The following is a 16,535-nucleotide window of genomic DNA, read 5'->3' as shown; positions in this document are numbered from 1 at the left end:
GACAACAACAATGGCGGCGTACAGTGTAGCAAATGTGATGATGAAGCTCTCTGTTTACAACTTTTGCCGCAAGTGCGCATGCCCCCAGTTTTTTCTTCTGTTTGCGCGTTTCCGTCATATCGTTACAGCGCCCCTAGAGGTCTGGCAAGTGTTTTACAGCATTTCCATGCGTATCGAGTGCATTCGTGTAGACGCACACAATTTCTGAGACGCCTACGTCTTTACGGCGATCGTTTTTGAAACTGTTAAGCGTTTTGTCTTCGTGTGGACGGGGCCTTAGAAACACTCAGATCAGCAGGTGGTGAAAAGTCAATAAAAATGGAAAATGTTGGTCTGCCTCAGAAAAATGAAGTACCACGGCTTTAAAAACAATTGTTTTGTCTGAAAATGTCAAGGACTAACAGTATGATCGAATAAAGTTTTTACTAAATATGACATTTTGCAGTGGTTTTTAATTCAGTGGTCTAATCCAGTGGTTCCAGTGGGGTTTTTTTTATCTGACTTACGGCCACTGTCAAGGCAAGGCAAATTTATTTATACAGCACATTTCAACAACGAGGTGATTCAAAGTGCTTTACAAGGACATTAAAACAGAAGATGCAACAATTATTAAAAGAAAAACAAAAGAAAACATTTATGAAATCATTAAAAAACAGTCAGAACAGTAAAAAGGTCAAAAACAGAAGTCAGAAAACAAGGGCAAATATTAAAAGAAAAACACAACAGTAAAAAGATCAAAAGCAAGAGTCAGAAAACGGCTGTTTAAAATAACTGTCATAAAATAAGAGTTAAAATAACTCAATCAAAAGCAGCTGAGAACAGGTACGTCTTCAGAATGGACTTAAATGTGCTGAGAGTTTCAGCTGATCTACAGTTTTCTGGGAGTTTGTTCCATATCTATATGGGGCATAGAAGCTGAATGCAGCTTCTGAGTGGTCTGGGTGGTTCATACTGAGTCAGGAGGTCTCTGATGTCAAGAATCATTTCAGCACCATGACCTCTGAATTCCAAATGTGTTCATTTGAATTCATTTTAAATTAATGTAATTACCAATGAATTTCATAAAAAATGTCTTATGAAAGTTTGTAATTATCCAGTTAATGTTTATTGCAGTTTGGTTGTAGCTTGTAATTCACTAGTTAAAGCTATAGCTAATAGGCTACATTTAGCTGTTTCCAGTTCTAACCTTATTATTTGTTTATCCGTGCTCTAATCGAACAGTTTTGATTGTAAGTAAACAATTTCCATTTTTTTCTCCATGCATCTAGCAGACTTTTACTGTTAGCAGCAACTTTAGGTACATATTGCAAACATTTATTCACTTTTACACCATTATTTATTTACGTTTTTCACAATGCACTTCTTTTGGCTGTCTTGGTGTTCTGAATTCTGTTCTGTCTGTTAAGCTGAGCTATTTATTCCATGTACCGCTGGCTGTCAGCTCTCCAAAAAGGGCATTTAGAGTCTGGAAATGGACACATGGTACGTTAACGCTTTTTCCTTAATATTTTGTTTCCTTTACTGCAGTTTATTGTTGTCATAATGTCCATTTAAGTGTTGCAAATCTGATTTAGAACCTGGTGAGTTTAGGTACTTCTGCTGTGAGCTACACTTTCATTTAAATCACTGCTGTTTCCGTACACATGAGGTCTTCCTGGTTTTGGTGAAGCCACGTGTCTGAATTTACCGACAGGACGTGACACAACAAAGCTATAAAGAGAGACAGAAGAGGAAACGAGAGCATGTGTACATCCTGGTGGAATTTACAAGAGTTAAAACCACAGCATAGTCTGAAGAGCACACTTAACCTAACAAGAACCCCAAGAAAATGAAGTAAAAATGACTTCTATGCATTTTTTCTTACATTCTTACATTTTTTTTGAGTGATGGTCTTAAACAGCCTATTTCAGTTTACTTGTTGTTTTCAATAAATTACTTTTTCAAAGTGCTTTTTGTCACAATCCCCCTTCTTACTTTTGCATATTGTAGCTCTACTTAAAACCTCATTAAGATCCAAATGTGCAAAAGGTAAATTCTAGCAATTTTTCAACTGGTCTTAAGATTTTGATCAGGTCTGTATATAGCAATAACAAACAAGCTTTTCCATAAGACGAAAGCATCGAGTCTTGTCTTGAAACTTATTTCTCTGGATTGAAGGTGGATTTTCCTTCAATGTTGCAGCTTTTACTGTCTGATGTGTTTTGGTATTGCTGCTAATTCACCTACAGTCAGCTCAAAGCAAGACCTGAGGAGCTTTTCTATGTAGAATTTCTAACTTTTTTCCATCAGAGAACATGCAGGTTAGGTGAAGTGGCTTCTCTAAATTCCATATAGGTGTGGATGTTGTTTTTGTCAGCGTGTTCAGGGTGTTCCCCACCTCCCATGGGAATATGAGAGCCCTGGTTACTGTAGAAAATAAAGATGCATGCGTTTACCTTAGCGTTTCTACTCTTCTTCCTGAGGGAACAGTGTTGATCTTCTTGCTAAAACATCACAACAATAGGTGAAATTTCGCTTTTAAACATTGGCAATCTCTCTTCTACAAAGTGGTTTCTGTAGAAAGACGCTTTGCATTCCTCAGATAAGTAGATAACATGTTGTGTTTTATATCTGTCGCTGAGGTTTTTAGACTTAGGTTACACAATGCTTCTGACAGAATCTGTTCTTGGAACTCCCTACAGGCTGCTCAGTAAGATTACAACACAGTACAACTGGTCCAGCTGGTTTTTGGGGTTTGGCGCGAAAACTGATGCAACATTGCTCCGTATTTCCTGCCACTGTGCTGTGCCGCTGGTATTTCCTTGTTGCTGGTTCGGACATGAAGTATACATACATGGCTGTGGTTTTGTTTGAACTTCGCGTGGTGGAAATGTCTTTAGAAAAAGTGAAAATGAATGTACAAGGTGACAGTTCAAGATGGAATGGAATATAAATCTGTCAGGCTTTCAACCATTCTGTACTTCCTGCAAATATTTATTCTCCCGTAGATCAAATGTTCTTATTTTTTAACGTTGTCCCTCCTGAGCCAACTCAAATATAGACACGACTTCAAATGTACACGTGGCACTAATTCACATCAATGATACATAATTACCACAAAATATTCAGTGGTTGTATTGGAGCTAAGAAAGTATTTCATGACTAATCTACAAGAGAAGATTATTTATTGCGATTTAAGGGTTCGTGGATACACAGACTTTTAAAAACTTTATTTACAAGACAGTTTGTTGACCACATGTGCACAAAATGAGCAAGAAACATGAAAGAAACTGAAAATTAAGTTAGTTGGTAAAAGAAGTTGTATAGAAACATGGTTGATGCTAGAGGTACACCAAGCACGTTCATCAGCCGGCTCATTAATATTTATGTCTGGCTCATTAATATTTATGTTAAGGGAAAGTGCCCCGTAGGCCACAGGCTACAGGTCCGTATTTGTAGACACTACCTAGAAACATTTCTGCCACAGAAACGATGATGTTGAGTAAAAACTTTGTCAGCAGTGTCTTATATCATTGGAGTGATTAACCTGTTTAATCCCAAATTTTTCCCTGAAAAATGGGTGCAGACAGGAAGTAAAGAGGCCTAGTCATGTAACCATTTACACTAGTTACATGACATTGATGCAATTTATAGGAGACAACCTTTTCTTTGATTTTAAAACTTGCATTAGCTGTCCAAAGCCAAAACAGCACTTTTAGAGAATAAAAATGAAAAGAAAACGAGCGGCAACAATTGTTGCCAGTGGGATTAAACGGGTTAATACCAAATAGTACTGTCTGACTAGCAAGTTATGGGTTTTAAAGGTTTATTCCACTCAAAATACTACTTCCTGTCCACCTAAAATACTGCTTTCTGACGAGTATTTCCAGTAGGTCCACCCAAATAATGACTTCACACTAACAAATTATGTGTATAAATGTTTATTCCACCTATTATTTGGCCCCTGCAGACTCCCCGGTCTGGTCCCTGACAGCCGTTGTCAGGAGGTGGATTCGGGGTTCGGTACTACCGGGGCGGTACCGGAGCTCCACCAGCAGAGGGCGGGATGCTAGCGGGGAGCTGGCGTCAGGGGCTGGACCTGAGGAGGGCCATGATGTTAATTCCAGTTTCTTTGTACTTGTCAGAGCAGAGACGGAGAAACACGCCGCTCTGACTCATCACCGCAGACACACACCGACTCCTCGTGGCTGACCCGGCCCGAGCATCAGACCTCTCCCTCAGACAAAGAGAGGAGCAGCGGCCGGAGACGGAGCGACGGGAAGCGTCCAGGAAGAAGAAGGGAAAAAAGAGGAAACTAGTGAGCAGCGATGTCTGCCGTGAAGAAGAGAAACTCCAACTCGTCGGCGGACCGGGAGGAGGACAAGCAGGTCACCGAGAAGATGCTGGACAAGTCGGGGTCCGGCGGAGGAGACACCCGGAGCCCGGCAGAGGACGGAGCGGAGGACGGGGTAGTGCTGAAGAGGACCATCACCCTGCTAAACGGCGTGGCCATCATCGTGGGCACCATCATCGGCTCGGGCATCTTCGTCACCCCGACCGGCGTGGTCCGGGAGGCCGGCTCGGTGGGACTGTCGCTGATCGTGTGGGCGGTGTGCGGGGTCTTCTCCACGGTGGGCGCCCTCTGCTACGCGGAGCTGGGCACAACCATCACCAAGTCCGGGGGGGACTATGCCTACATCCTGGAGGTGTACGGCTCCCTGCCCGCCTTCCTCAAGCTCTGGATCGAGCTGCTCATCATCCGGCCGTCCTCGCAGTACATCGTCGCCTACGTCTTCGCCACCTACCTCCTGAAGCCACTGTTCCCGGTGTGTCCGGTGCCGGAGACCGGGGCCAAGCTGGTGGCCTGCCTCTGCATCCGTGAGTATCCGAGCCGGGCCGGGCCGAGCCGGGATGATGCAACTTTAGGTGTAGTCACGATGTGCACATGTTTCTACTTCCTGCGTGAAATTAGCACACCTGGGCTCACCTGAGTCTCACACATATTCATTAAACAACAGAAAACCACGTGCGATGCCGGTTGCACGCACACGCGCACAGCTACAACCGTCCGAGCGCGCTGCCGGTGGTGAAAAATGCCGCGATATTACATCAGCTGCGTGATGCTGAGGATGATGTCCACTCACATGGAGGCAGTTAATTCAGCTTTTAGTCAAAAAGTTTAGTTAAATAAATCTCATTTTATGAAAAAACGACATTTTCTATCATTTAAGAAGCTCAAAGATGCCAAAAATGTCCCGAAATGTGTAAAAATATATGCTTAAAATCTGTCAAATTAACATATTACGTCAGCTCTAGTGATGCTGAGGAGGATGTTCTCACACGGAGGCAGTTAAATTCAAGTCAGTCAACGGTTTTTTTTTAAAATTAAGTAAGTCTTCTTTTTAATAAAACAAATCATTTTCAGTCACTTAAAAAGTTCAAAGATGCCAAAAATGTCCCGAAATGTGTAAAAATATATGCTTAAAATCTGTCAAATTAACATATTACGTCAGCTCTAGTGATGCTGAGGAGGATGTTCTCACACGGAGGCAGTTAAATTCAAGTCAGTCAACGGTTTTTTTTTAAAATTAAGTAAGTCTTCTTTTTAATAAAACAAATCATTTTCAGTCACTTAAAAAGCTCAAAGATGCCAAAAATGTCCCGAAATGTGTAAAAAAAAAAAAAAAACATGCTTAAAACCTGTCGAATTGATGTATTACATCAGCTCTGGTGATGCTGAGGATGATGTTCTCACATGGAGGCAGTTAAATTCTGCATTTAGTCAGTAGTTTTGATTTTTAAAAAATCTTTGTTTTAATCAAACAAATAATTTTCAGTCACTTAAGAGGCTAAAAGATGCAAAAATGTTCCTAAATGTGTGAAAAGTATACCTAAAAACAGTCAAATTAACTTATTGCATCAGCTCCGGTGATGCTGAGGAGGATGTTGTCTCATATGAGTCCCTTATTGTCAGCATGTAGTCAGCAATTTCAATTTAAAAAGTCTTATTTTTTATTTAAAAATCATTTTATGTCACTTAAGAAGCTCAAATATGCCAAAGTCTTCCTAAAAATATGCTTAAAAACAATGAAATTGACATATTGCATCAGCTCTGGTGATGCTGAGGATGATGCTCACTCACATGTAATCAGTTAAGTTCAACATATAGTCAACAATTTCAATTAAAAAATCTTCTTTTAAATAAAATTAATCATTTTCTGTCACTTAAGAGTCTAAAAGATGCCAAAAATGTTCCTATATATGACAAAAACTGTACTTGATTAACTTATTATACAAACTCTATTGATGTTCTCTCACATGGAGTCAGTTACCATCAGCATTTAGTAAACAATTTAAATTAAGCCTGCCAAATTGGCTAATTGCATCATGAATATGAATTAAAATGACCTCTTTATAGTAACTCAGTTCATTTTATGTCACTTAAAATGCCGCAAAATGCCAAAATGTTTCTAAATATGTGAAAAAATGTACTTAAAAAATGTCAAATTAACTTACTGAGTCGAGTTCAACCCCATAGGCTGCTCCAGTGGAATAATTATTCACTCTAAGTGTGGGAATATGTTGACATGAGACGGGTACATGTTGAAAAATGTGATTAAAAAGATAATTTACCATTACAGATGTGCACCCAAAGTGTTACATTTACATTTTCTCCATTGTGATTAGTGATATTTGCACAATAAAAACTGAAAAATTAAAGATAATTTGTCATTGTAAGTGTATATTGAAGGTGGGACTACATCTAATTTAGTTAATTTTTTTATTTTTTGTCTTTGTAAAATTTGAGTTTTTTGTCATTTAAGATGCACAAAAATTGCCACAATCTTCCTAAATGTCAAGAGAAATATATTTAAAATGGAATAAAATTAAGTTATCGAGTCAAATATACTGTAGGCATCTGCATTATTGTGAGTATATGTTTAAATGAGATGCTTAGAAGTTGAAAAAAATACAATTAAAAGCACATTTCTTCATCATTTTGAGCTTAATAAGCAACAAAAATGCCAATATCGGCTCAAATTTTGTAGATTTAACAGGATACAAGGCACATTATGTCCCTAACTAAAAATAGGAAGTAATAAAATTAACTAATGGAGTCAAGCTCATTTAAAGTACAACATTATGTATTGTAGGCTGCTCTAAAATCTGCTGCATGCGTGTGACTCAACAGGGAAAATAATAAATGAGACGAGTTAATGCATCAATGTTTATACACAGAACAGAACTCCTGACAGCCTCACCGTGTTATGTTCTGTTATAGTTTGAATTATCACCTGTTTTTTTTTTTGCTTGTATAAACATTTTAAACATAAATTGATGCAGAAAAGGCACAAATTTGCACAAAAAATTAACCAAAATAACACAGTACCCAAAAATATGACAAGAAATTCAATTAAAAACTGTAAAATTGACTTATTTAGTCAAGTTAAAGTTGACTCTTAAGGTAAGGTAACCATAAAATATATTGTGGCCTTAGGTTGTAACTAAATAAGGTATGTACAGATTTTTTTTTATGTGTATTAACATTTCCTACATAGATTGATGCAGAAAATTTTCAAATTCGCACAAAAAAAATCACAGAAATGCCACAATATCCCAAAAATATGACAAGAAAAACACCTAAAAACTGTAATTCTATTAAAGTAAAGCATAACATGTGTCACCTGACACTCTGTTTTTATTTGTATTGATATTTCCTACATCAATTGATACAGAAAATGTGCAAATTTGCACAAAAATGTAGGAAACTAGGTGTTTGATGCTCAAAATTTGAATCCCAATACCCCGACTTGACGTACCTCGCCCTCATTTCTGAACTAAACCCACACCTGTGTTTATCAGAAATGCGTTGTGTGTGTTAGAAGAGTTAAATAATGTTTGCTGCAGGTTCGGTGTGATAAATTCAATGCATTTCACAAACACATGGTCCGTTTTGCGCCTTGTTTCAGAGCCGTAACGGGATTAACTCTGGATTATTAGCCGCTTTAGCCTGTTAGCGCCAGTATCTGCTTCTAGTAACCCTCCACCTCTGCACTCCTTTTTTTTTTTTAACACACACACACTCTCACACACACTCTCTCACACACACACACACACTCTGCTTAGATACGTGGTTACACACGACATTGTGCATGCATGTGTAATCAGAGTGTGTGTCCGGTGCCAGCTAGTAACTCTGGTTCCTAATCTTCAGGCTTGACTCGGAGGCTAAATCCTGAGACCACATGACCACGCCGAGGCTCAGTTATCAGGGTGTGAGTGTGTGTGAGTGTGTGTGAGTGTGTGTGAGTGTGTGTGTTCTAGCATTTGCTCCGTTGTGGGGGACCAAATGTCCCCACAACGGTAGGAAAACCGAAAACTATGTCACTTGTGGGGACCTCATTTCGGGCCCCACAAGTTTAAACAGTGTTTTCTTGGCCATGTTGTTGTTACTGAAAAAAGTAAAAATGTAAAAACGTTTCTTTAGGGTTAGCCATTGTTTTGGTTAGGGTTAGGGTTTGGTTAAGGTTAGGGTTAGGGTTAGAGGTTAGATATAAATGGGAGTCAATGGTAAGTCCCCACAATGATAGAAAAACATAACGTGTGTGTGTGTGTGTGTGTGTGTGTGTGTGTGTGTGTGTGTGTGTGAGTGTGTGTGTGTGTGTGTGTTTTGCAACTGTTGCTGGCTTCAGCATGCACGGCTCTGGTGCAACTACTGGTGCATGTACGGCTCAGTACGTCTATTTTGGTGCAGGCTATTGTTCCGTTTGACCCGTTTCTGTGGGAATTTGTGCAACTTCACACTCGTGCATGCATGTCCATTTATGTGTGTGTGTCCACTCCTCTACTGTACTCGGCCTCTAACACAGAGCCTCTTTGTGCTGTCTTGTCCTTCCATTGTGGCCCCCGACCTGCTTTAGGAGCTTTGAAGGGACCTGCTGCTCCAGTTAATTGCTCCTAACAGGGACCAGGAGCGAGGCGAATACCGGCAGCGCTGTACATGTGCTTTTAAAAAAAAAAGACAGAGAGGGGCAGCTGCAGGGGCTTTTTCATTTTCTCGACACCTTGTTTACTGGCACTTTAATTCTTCTGTGGGTCACGTTGTGTTGTGAGAAGTGCATGGAGACACGTGCACACAAAGACGACCGCTGTTGCGTCCTCAAAGGTGCACGAGGCAATCTGAACGACTGTTTACAATATTTATGACTGCACAAGTGTTCTTTGTGCGAGACGTACCCTCGTGCAACTATAAATATTGGGGAGGATCGGGGGAAAGACATGAACTCCGTCAGCAGTGGTGGCACCACCCAGTGAGGCTACGTTCACGCTTGTATGTTATAAAATGCACCACTTTTGCTGCCTCGCATCTGCTTCACTCTGTTGCTTTATGACCCCTTAAACTGACACTGTTTGGAAACGCTCCTGGCCTAATTTTAGTTTGAAAACTTTTGGATTGTATTTCAGTCTGGGCAGACACCAGCGTTGTATTTTTGTCATCATTGCTTCATAAACACGTGCAAAACACACATCACAGGAGCCTGACTGATGCCTGAAAAAAAAAGAAAAACCTGTTTACTCTCTCTGACTTTTACCCCTAACCCCTGACCAGTCGAGGCAGGCGTCTGCCCCCCTAAATCTGATTCTGCCAAAAGTTTAATTTCTCTTCAAAGGGAGTTTTTTTCTCTGCACTGTTGCACTTTTCATTTTATGGCCCCTAAAAATGAGACTTTTTGGAAATCCCACTGATGCTGTTTTAGTCTGAAAACTCCAGAATTCGATATCAGTTTGAGTGGGCAGTGATGCTGGATAATGAATCTAATTTCCACATCATTGCAACATGAGCATGTACAATAAACAAATCCAAGAAAAAAAAAGACTTTTACATGAAGAACATGTATTTATTTACGCTGCTTTTTAACCTAACCCCAACCAGTCGAGGCAGACGTCTGCCACCCCTGAGCCTGGTTCTGCTGAAGGTTTCTTCCTATTTAAAAGGAGATTTTTCTTTGCGCTGTAACACTTTAGTTTTATGATCCCTAAAACTACATGAATCAGAAATATCCTTTTATTCTCTCTACCCTTTTCCCTAACCCCAACCAGTCGAGGCAGACATCTGCCACCCCTGAGCCTGCTTCTGCTGAAAGTTTCGTCCTCTTTAAAGAGAGTTTTTTTCTTTGCACTGTTGCACTTTTGTTTTATGATCCCTAATACATAGTGACAAATCAGAAATTAGTTTTCTTCCTAATTCCTTTTCCCTAACCCCCACCAGTCGAGGCAGATGTCTGCCCTCCCTGAGCCTGGTTCTGCCAAAAGTTTCTTTTTTTTATGACCTCTAAAACTTTTTAAGACACTGCTGACTGCATATTAATTTGAAACCTCTAGAATTCAGTGTGGGAGGGCAGTCATGCTGAACAATAAATTATGTTTTCATTGTGACTGCAGCATCAACATGCGCAATAAACACATCGCAAAAGACTACCTGATGTGTGACGATTAAGAACAATCATTTTATCCATCTATCATACCTCTTTCCCTCACTCTAACTGGTTGAGGCAGACGTCTGCCCTTCCTGAACCTGCTTCTGCCAAAGGTTACTTCTTCTGAAACTGACTTTTTTTTTTACCAACTATTGCAGAAAGACTGCTCAGAGGGAATCTGTTGGGTTTCTTTTCATATAATTTTTATGGAGCCTCACTTACCTGCAGATTAATTGTTGTTAATTCGATAGCAACTGCGAAGTTAGCTAGCATGATAGATGAGGACGGAGTCAAGCTAAGAGATGTTTTTTGTTGAGCGTAGAAGAAAATGTTTTACAGAGAGGTAGGGCTGGACCCGAATATCCAGAATATCCGAATATTCGTTCACTACGGCGATATCCGAATACACCCCCCCACCCCCCCACCCCCTGATCAGACGTTAGGGGCCGGAGCGAATATTCGGATGTTCATCTGTAATAGGGCCCGAATATTCGGAGGCCAGAAACCACTATTCGGGCCAGCCCTACAGAGAGGAAGCCGTTTATAGATGAAATGTTTTATTTAAGTTAACTTTCTGTCTAATTTACTGGGTATTGGTGCAGTTGGTTCAATAAAAGCACATTAAAAATAATTTTTTTAGTCAGTGTTTGGAGCCTATGTTAACATGGGAACTACATAGATAATATGGACATTTTTATTTATTTTCCATAAACAAGAGCCTCTAAACACTCTGACTCACATTCAAGTTGAAAACCAAACTAGAACCCGGGTTTCTGCGTTAACGTCTTACTTCCTGTCTTTCTCTGCAGTCCTGTTGACCTTCGTGAACTGCTACAGTGTGAGAGCTGCCACCAGAGTGCAGGACTTCTTCGCTGCAGCCAAACTTCTCGCGCTCGGACTCATCATCATCATCGGCTTCGTCAAGATCGCCCAAGGTACGTCGTAAAAGCGCACCTACTTAGAGCGCTACGGCAGCTTCACTGTTGGTACAGGTTTCAGTTTCCCATCATGAGTCGTAAATGTCTTTATCAGCCCTACGACACACCTTCCAACAGTAGAGAAGTAAATTATCTACAGAATTTACACAAAAGCATGACGTTAACACAAAATCATCATGTTGGACAAAGGACTTAATGGTTAATTTTAGCTTTTGATGTGATAATATGAAGTTACCATTTTGCACATTTCTGTTGAATACGTTGTAATTAAGACCAGTTTAATTCATTTATACATAGCGTTGATTTACCTTAGTGTGATGCTAGCTAAGACATCATCAGCTGTTTTGATCATTGATTGATTATGATTCCAGCTTCTTAAATCTTGTTTCTTTTCTCCTCTGTGACAATAAAACTGAATATCTTTGGATTGTGGACAAAACAAGACATTTGTTCGGCTTTTAGGGGAAACCGAAAATCAGTTATTCAATAAAATAATCAACAGATTAATTGAGAATGGGAAAAAAAAAACCTTGTTGCTGCCATAATATAAACTGATATAATGCAACAAGGATTTCAACCACATTGGCAGGAACCTAAATATAAAATATTCTATTAAGTGCGGTTTGATTTCTGTATACTTTAACACGATTATTAGCATTTTAGCATCAAACTAGCATCCCAAACCTCAAAATAAAGGGCAGTTTGGCATAAAGTTCCTCTAAAATGCCACATGTTATATTTTTGCAGCATCAAAAACAAATGTTATGTTCCACAAACTCTCTGAATTTGAATTAAATCGAGTTTTTAAGGCTGCATGTAGAAGTTATTTTCATTGCAGATTAATTTGTGGATTATTCTCTCGATTATTGAGTGTGTTCAGTCTATAAATCATCAAAAAATTATGAAATCAGTGTCCTGTTTTTTACACAACACAAAGATATTCAGTTTACTGTCACAGAGGAGGAATGAAAGCAGAAAATAATCAAGTTTATGAAGCTGGAATTAGAGAATTTAAACTCTTCTTCGTACAAACTGACCCAGTTAACCTGTAATTTAAATAGTTAGTGATCCATTTAATGGTTGATATTGATCAATCAGTTAATTGTTGCGGCTTTAATACTTTATTTTCTGTGAAATTTGAAATGTTTTGAGTTGTAACACTCTTCAAGGTTAATTCTCCCGCACGTGTTTGGGGTTTTTTGGGTTTAAACAGTCTAAACCTGCAACAAACATGCGGTTGCTTACAAAGCTGATTTACACATACATGAGCTCTGCAGGTTTAGGGCTTCATGCAGGAACTCACAGGCTTTGACAGTTTACTGTGTACATGTGGCACTCAACCTGAAACAGGGAGTGGTCGTTTTTACCAGCGGCCTGCTGCCATGTGCTCCTCCCTGCTGTTGCATCAGCAAACAACCTCGGATGGGAGATTCCCTAAATTAGATCACACAATTTAAGAGCGTTTTTTATAGACAAAACAACAATTCCTGGAATAAAATAAACACGAAATCAAACACAAGTTGGCTGAATCTGAGAATTTCTGGGAGGTTTTAGCAGCACAGATGAACAAACTTTTAGTTTCAATGAAGTGTGAGTGTTCAATGCAAGTTTTTTCTGCATTTTTGGTGATTTATTTGCAGTAAACTCTCCAAAAATATGTGATTTTTTTTTCTGGTCATGCATTTTAATTTGAGATCAAAACATGGCAGACAAAAGTAGGCAGGTTTTAGCCTTTTTTTCAGGCTATTTACATACAAAAAGACACATATTTATAATATCTATCCACAAGCATGTTAAGAGTACAAAGCAGTAGAATTGCCCATAGTACCAAAAGCATCACTTTCTCCAACACAAATGAACTCTAACTGAGGATATCTGGGAGGTTATAGTGGTGCAGATACCTAAACTTTACATCTCAGTGGATTCCTGTCATCTGATTAAACTATTGTGGTTGTATTCTTGGTAAGTGTCGAGGATTGCGTGCCGTCGTCGCGTAGCTTCCTGGAGTCGAGTCCAACCCTCGTTTCGACCACAGAATGCTGTGAAGTGCCGCCAGAAATGTCAGAAAGCCACACAAAGGCTCTTAAGTAGAACTCCGCTCCTTTAATTTGGAAGTCTGAGTCACTGAAAAGACTTTAGTCTGTTTGAGCAAGCAGGAACTCATGAACACGGAGCGTCTGTTGGCTCAGAGAATCAAACTCTGCCCTCTAGAGGACGGCGGTGCAGCTGTCAGACCTCAGGCTCCTCTGGCTGCTACATCATAGTAGGCTTCATGCCTACTATGATGTGCAGTCCTACATATCAGAGGTGACGTGACACTTCCCAACGATACAGAAGCCTTCTGTTGGGTGGCTGCAGGCTTATTTCCCCCCCGCTGGCCGTCTGCTGGCTGCTAAGCCCGGATGCTCTCCGATGGCGGCTTCTCTTCCTGCCTGCGGTGAAGCAGCAGCGCTGATGTAATGTACAGAAAAATAACAACCAGAGACAGAAAACCCACCACAGGGGAAACCGCTAGCGTGCGGCCAATGTGTTTGAGTCTTGCTGCAGAGCACGTTTTGTCAGTTTTGATTGAGCTGCAGCACAATTTGTTGTTCAAAGAGGAGTATCTGTGGACTTAATCTGCCTGCTTTCATCTGTTTCATCTGTCTGGAGCAAAAATGTGACATCTGACATGAGGGTCAGCTCTGAGAGGCAGCAGTTCTCTCTACAGTTTAACTACAACAGCAACACCAAACTGCAAGAACTAAATGCAAATTTACTCTGTTTTTTTGGTGAATAATTTGCAGGAATCTCCAAAAGTATGTGATTTCTGCTGCTTATGCATTGAATTTGTGGTCAAAACATGGAAATCTGACAAAAGTCGGCAAGTTTTATCTTTTTTCAGGCCATTTACATGCAAAAAGCTCGTTTATTTATATGAATATAGCTCCAAAAGAATGTTAGCAGTAGAATCCAGTGTTTTGTTTCAAATGTAAATAGCTCCAAAAGCATCCTGTGAGAGGTTGGACTTTGAAAGGCAGCAGTTTTCTCTACATTTTAAGTTGAACTGCAACACCAAACTGCAAGTCCTAAATGCAAATTTTCTCTGGTTTTTAGGTGAATTATTTGCTGGACCCGCCAAAAATATGTCATTTCTGCTGCTTATGCATTCAATTAAAGATCAAAACATGGCAATCGGACAAAAGTATGCAGATTTTAGCCTTTATTTAAGGCTAACTACATGCAGAAGTGCATTTGTTTATATGAATATAGTTCCAAAAGTATGTTAAACAGGACATAGCAGTAGAATCTAGTATTTTGTTTCAAATGCGAATAGTTCCAAAAACATCCTGTGTGAGGTTCAACTTTGAAAGGCAGCAGTTTTCTCTACAGTTTAACTTGAACTGCAACACCAAACTGAAAGGGCTAAATGCAAATTTTCTCAGTATTTTTTGTCATTTATTTGCAGTAGACCCCAAAAAATCAGTGTTTTTTGCGAGGCATTTGAGATCAAAACATGACGAGACAAAAGTTGAGCTTTAGCTTTAATTTTGGGGTATTTAAATGCAAATAGCGCATTTATTTAAATGAATATATATATCCAAAAGTATGTTAAGAGTACATAGCAGTACAAAAAACATCAGTGTCTCCAGCTGTGTTTTCGTCTATGTGGAGCCCAAATACGACCTCTGACATGAGGTTCAGCTTGGAAAGTCAGCAGGTTTCTCTACAATCTCGGTTTAACTGGGACTACAACGCCAAACTACGAGTGTTAAATGCAAATTTTGTGATGTATTTGCAGCACCCTCCAAAAATGGGTCATTTTTTGGAGGTGCTGTTGAATTTTAGATCAAATTGTGGCAATAAAATAAAAGGTAAGACATGTTTTGAGTTTTATTTCAGGCTATTTACATGTAAATGTATATCCAAAAGCTTGTTAGCAGTACATAGAGGTAGAATCCAGTGTTTAGATGGCAAATTCAAATATCTAAAGTACCAAAAACACCAGTTTCACACTCATTATATTCATACAGAACCCTGAACAGCTGCAATTACTTCCGTGTTCTCATCTCAGAGCTTTAATTAACTTCTGCTTGTTCAATAAAAAGTAGGTCAGCCCACTGTATTCACTTCCCACTAGCTACAAAAAAGTGGAAAATCTTACATCTGCTTTCTGGAAAATACACCGCCTAGTTTAAATTACTTCTGTTGCCCTCACATTACCAGATCCGAACCAAACTACAACCATTCCTAGTGAGTTATGTTCTATGTTCTTTGGAAACGTCGAGCTGAGAGACGCACCTGTTTGTTCAGAAGGTCGACTTTGACTTGAGTTCATGGTGAGTGAAGCGACAGTCCGTCTGTTTGTGTGAAGGTCGCAGGTCTCAGATCAGCTGACTGGTGGGAACCTCAACAGTGGGGAGGATTGTTCAGACGTGGAACCGAATGGGAGGAGGTTAGAACGGAGGTTAATGAGAAGGAAGGTGGGGAGCTGGTAGCTTAGCAGCAGGAAACAGCAGCAGCTTTAGATAACATTACCTACAAGTTCAAGTAAATGTTTTAATCCAATGCTCAAAGGACGTCTTAGGTAGAAATTTTAAATGTTCTATGATTACAAAGAAGGAACGTTCTCAAACCAATATTAATAAAAGTCGCCCCAATGCTACCAAGGTCTCAGATGATTTTTATAAAATGTTCCTATAGTGTGATTAAAAAAATCAGCAAAGATGGAACATTCTGGCTGCCATGTTCTGAGGATGTTCTTGAGGGAACACATAGTAGAACACTCTACTCTTAAACATTCTCACAATGTTACATGATAACAGAGGAGGAACGTTCTCAAACCAACGTTCAACAAAAGATGTCCCAATGTCATCAAGGTGATGATTTTTATAAAAATGTTCCTGTTATATGATATACCAATAAAGATGGAAAATTCTGCCTGCAATGTTCTGTAGATGTTCTCAAGGGAACACATAATGGAACACATAATTCCTTTGTTTTCATTGAACAATATGAGGATATTTTATAGAAGAACGTCCTATACTGTGTTCCTCAACAACGTCCCCAAAACATCTTTAAGACGTTGTAGTCAGAATGTTCCACCTGTGTTAATATATCACCTTTCAGGAACATTTATTTTAAAAACTATCATCTAACA

The 16,535-nt window shown here is 39.5% G+C and overlaps 1 protein-coding gene across 1 annotated transcript in view; it reads left to right on the top strand.

The window, feature by feature from the left end:
- Positions 1 to 3,954: 3,954 nt before the first annotated feature.
- Positions 3,955 to 16,535, top strand: part of slc7a5 (solute carrier family 7 member 5) — a 38,439-nt gene continuing 25,858 nt past the window's right edge. The window contains exons 1-2 of the mRNA XM_051951452.1: positions 3,955 to 4,857; positions 11,267 to 11,392. Of these exons, the coding sequence (XP_051807412.1) occupies positions 4,308 to 4,857; positions 11,267 to 11,392 (676 nt within the window). The 5' untranslated portion in view covers positions 3,955 to 4,307. The remainder of the gene's footprint in view (positions 4,858 to 11,266; positions 11,393 to 16,535) is intronic.

Source organism: Acanthochromis polyacanthus, chromosome 8 (genome assembly GCF_021347895.1).
Source record: "Acanthochromis polyacanthus isolate Apoly-LR-REF ecotype Palm Island chromosome 8, KAUST_Apoly_ChrSc, whole genome shotgun sequence".
In the NCBI taxonomy this organism is placed as follows: Eukaryota; Metazoa; Chordata; class Actinopteri; family Pomacentridae; genus Acanthochromis; species Acanthochromis polyacanthus.
Note: the sequence above shows the minus strand (reverse complement) of the source record. Positions and strands in the feature narration are given on the sequence as shown.